Source organism: Vigna umbellata, chromosome 2 (genome assembly GCF_029865625.1).
Source record: "Vigna umbellata cultivar VRB3 chromosome 2, Vumbellata_1.0, whole genome shotgun sequence".
NCBI classification, from domain to species: Eukaryota; Viridiplantae; Streptophyta; class Magnoliopsida; order Fabales; family Fabaceae; genus Vigna; species Vigna umbellata.
The window spans coordinates 16,959,290-16,962,687 of NC_142166.1; the positions used below are offsets into that span (position 1 = coordinate 16,959,290).

The window sequence follows — 3,398 nt, forward strand, 5'->3', positions numbered from 1 at the left end:
AATGCAACAAGCTAAATCTTATAATAAAAACAATAAGTTGTATGTGATGGTTTTAAAATAGGATCCTGAAAGTAAATCTAGACAGATTCTGCTAATCTAAACTAATTATTTAAAAAATCTTGCATTTCAGTTTTTTCAAGAAAAGGTGGTTATTTAATCTTATCATATTAAAAAAAATGATGAAGAAGCTAAATATTAGTTATCTTTTCAAAAACCCAACACAAATTTTGAGATTAAGATAGAAAATTTAAAGCTTAAGATAGAGCAGATAACAACAAAGAGAGAAACAGTTTCAGAGTTCCCCACTATGGAAAGCTATCAAAGAAAAGGAAAAGAGAAAGTAAAAGGAACAGAAGAATTCCACGAACTTTTCAAGAAGCTGGAACAAGAGTGGGAAGCCTATAAGGAATCCAAGCAAAAAACACCACGCAGACATTCCTTTCTTCATTCAAACCAAACCATTCACAAGCCAAGCAAATATTCTCCCAGGGAACTCATGTTCAACCTTCAACAAGAGCCGCCTCCTGAACCATGGAAGAACGTCACCAGAATCAAAGAGGTGTCAGTTAGAGAGATCCTCCAAGAGCGTAAGGAGGCTATCGAAAGAGGAAATTTGAAGGGTCGACGACTTTTTCAGTCAACAACTTCGGAAGGTGAGAGTAGCGATCATGAGGTGAGATCAATGTCTTTCTGTAACTCTGATAATGAATATGATGGAAGCGAAGGGGTGCATGATTACTGTACCCGTGATGAACTTTGTTCTTTGTGCTCCTCTTCGTCATCTTGTATAGCCGGTGATAACGACAATGACGACCACGACATAGAGAAATTGGCGAATTTTATGGCAATGATAGAAGAGATGAGAGTTGCTAGTGTTAGTGCTAGGCATAGCAATAGAAGAATGAATTACACTGTTTTTTTAGGTGGAGTTACTGTTATCTTGCTCTTGATTGCCATGTGCCTGTGCTTGACGAAGAATTTCGGTGGAGATGAATGCCACATGATTTTGGTTCCAACATGAATGTATAAACTGTTTACGATTATGATATAGTATTTCAGTGTATAGACAGTCGAAATTATGTATACATCTGCACAAATTCTTTGGTTTGTAGAAGTTGATGACTTGGTTTTTCTAAACAGATGCATCTTTTATTATTATTATTATTATTATTATTGAATCCATAGCAGAACATATACATATGGTGCTATGTTTTAAGAAGACAATGGGATTAGCTTCCAATAATAATTCCTTGATGTTCTATTCCAATGTGGGAGGTGCATTATTGAGTAGGTTGCCCAAGATCTGGTCGAAGGTTTCCACTGATTTATCCACAGGGTGTGTATGTGTTCCTTCGTAGGTTGTGACCACAATCTCTTCATCGTTGGAATGACGCTGGATTTGTTTCTTAACATTGCACTCTCGATGAGCACACCTGTAGTAACTTCTGAAAAAGCAAAATAAAATTGTAATTAATGTATGCATAATCAACCCAAGACCGATTAGAAATGCAAAAAAATCAAAATGCAGAATTGCAAATTTCCTATTCATGCTAACCTTACTTTATTGTTTGGTAGCACGTAGAATTTGAGATGTCCAAGTAGGTTTAAACTCTTAACAAAATTCAACTAAGGATTCGAATTAAGTTAAGTTGAAAAAAACAAAGATTTTTAACTATAGGTTAAATTGAATGCTTAAAATTAAACGGAATTGAAAGTGATTGAAGTGGTTTGACTCAGTCTATAAAAAATAATCTTTTATTATTTTTTCACAATTTTTTCATAAAATTTTATTATTATTATTTACCTAATTACGTAGATTAATTCTTTTAAAGACTAAAATGTTTTATTAATAATATTTGAATAGTTTGAATGTTTAATTTTTTTTTTACTAAATTACGTGAGTTGATATTCACTAAGTATTATTATAATAATATTTGTTGAAATAGATAAAAACATTGTATTGATATAAAAAAATAGTAGAGTTAATTTATTTTGATTAGTACTTTCATGAATATATAAAATAAATTAGAAGAGTTAAATTTTTTTAAATAAACTAATTTACCTAACCTACAAATTTATCGTAGTTTAAGCCAAATGATAAGTTTTTTAATTCACCAAAAAATAAATCAAATTTAACGGAATCATTTTTAACTCGACTTGTAATAAATCAAGATAATAGACTTCTAATGCATTAAAATTGGTTTATCAATGAGTACATATAAGGAGGACCATTTTAAAAAGAGACACAAATCAGCCTGGAGATGATATATTGTATAGAAAATGCATTATACCATGATTTCACTACTCCTACTATTAAGTATATTCAGTAGTAAAAGTCATACACTACATACTATTTTCTAAATTAAAAACAGCATCCTAAATTATTGCCTGTGAGATTTTTTATTTTATATTTTTGAAATCATATAAAGTTTTGAAGAGTGAGTTCAAATGTGTTTGTTGAGAGTTTTTAGGTTACTTCACTTAAATATTAGTGAGATAAGTGAGATGAACAATACAGAGAGATACACAAATCTATGTCTTGGTGAACTCAACTCCTTAAATCTAAATTTTTATCCGAAGAGGTCATTTAAAAAGATGATTTACAATCATTACAAGATTTTGGATTTAAAACGAACGAAGGACTCTCACACTTAAAAAGAAGACTGAAGAATCAAGTGTAGAGTTAAGATTCCCTTGCTTTGCTTGAAAAAAGACAGAAAATTCCATTTAAAATATAAAGTAGCAGTGTGACACTAACCTTGGAAAACTATTGTTTTTGACTATCTTTTTCCCATATTTTCTCCACTGGTACCCATCATCCAGAACATCAACAGCGCTTCTCGTTTGAAATGCATATCGGTGGTGCTTAGCTTCCTTGTCACTTTGGTTCTGAGATGAGATCTCTGAAACCTGTTTCTCAACATGTTTAAAACGAGAGGATAAAGCTGTTGATGAGGTAGATGCGGTAGGGAGCATAACTTGGTGTTTCTCCATTCCAAACTAGGCTGGCTAACACTAGCAAGAAAGCTGCATAGAAAAAAAGTGATATGTTGTATGTATATATAAACACACAATCAACAAAAGTTGATGGCGATGGATGCACATTCAAAAGGAAAACGATGAGGGCGGCATCCAAGTCAAGATTGAATTCCACTGCTTCAGAGATAGTGTCTTTTCCTTTAGGTACATTTACTATGAAATCATAAACATGATAGATTTATATAATATATGATCATATAAAAAGAAAAATAGAAAGAAAAGATATATAAATAAAATAAAAAAATACGTGTATCATTTGCTTCGTAAATCCGCCTTACAGAAAAAACCCGTTAGTTGTTAAATACTCGGGGATTTAATAAATTTAAGGTCTATGTTGAGAACAGAGTATTACGTGCCAC

At 31.8% G+C, this 3,398-nt stretch overlaps 1 protein-coding gene across 1 annotated transcript; it reads right to left on the reverse strand.

The window, feature by feature from the left end:
• Positions 1–274: 274 nt before the first annotated feature.
• LOC124842424 (putative WRKY transcription factor 43) lies at positions 275–3,010 on the reverse strand. The gene is made up of 2 exons (XM_047318896.2): positions 2,759–3,010; positions 275–1,445 (listed from the first exon to the last, which is right to left on the reverse strand). The coding sequence occupies exons 1-2, from the start codon at positions 2,992–2,994 to the stop codon at positions 1,259–1,261; spliced, it is 423 nt and encodes a 140-aa protein (XP_047174852.1). The 5' UTR covers positions 2,995–3,010; the 3' UTR covers positions 275–1,258.
• Between the last annotated feature and the right edge of the window lie 388 nt (positions 3,011–3,398).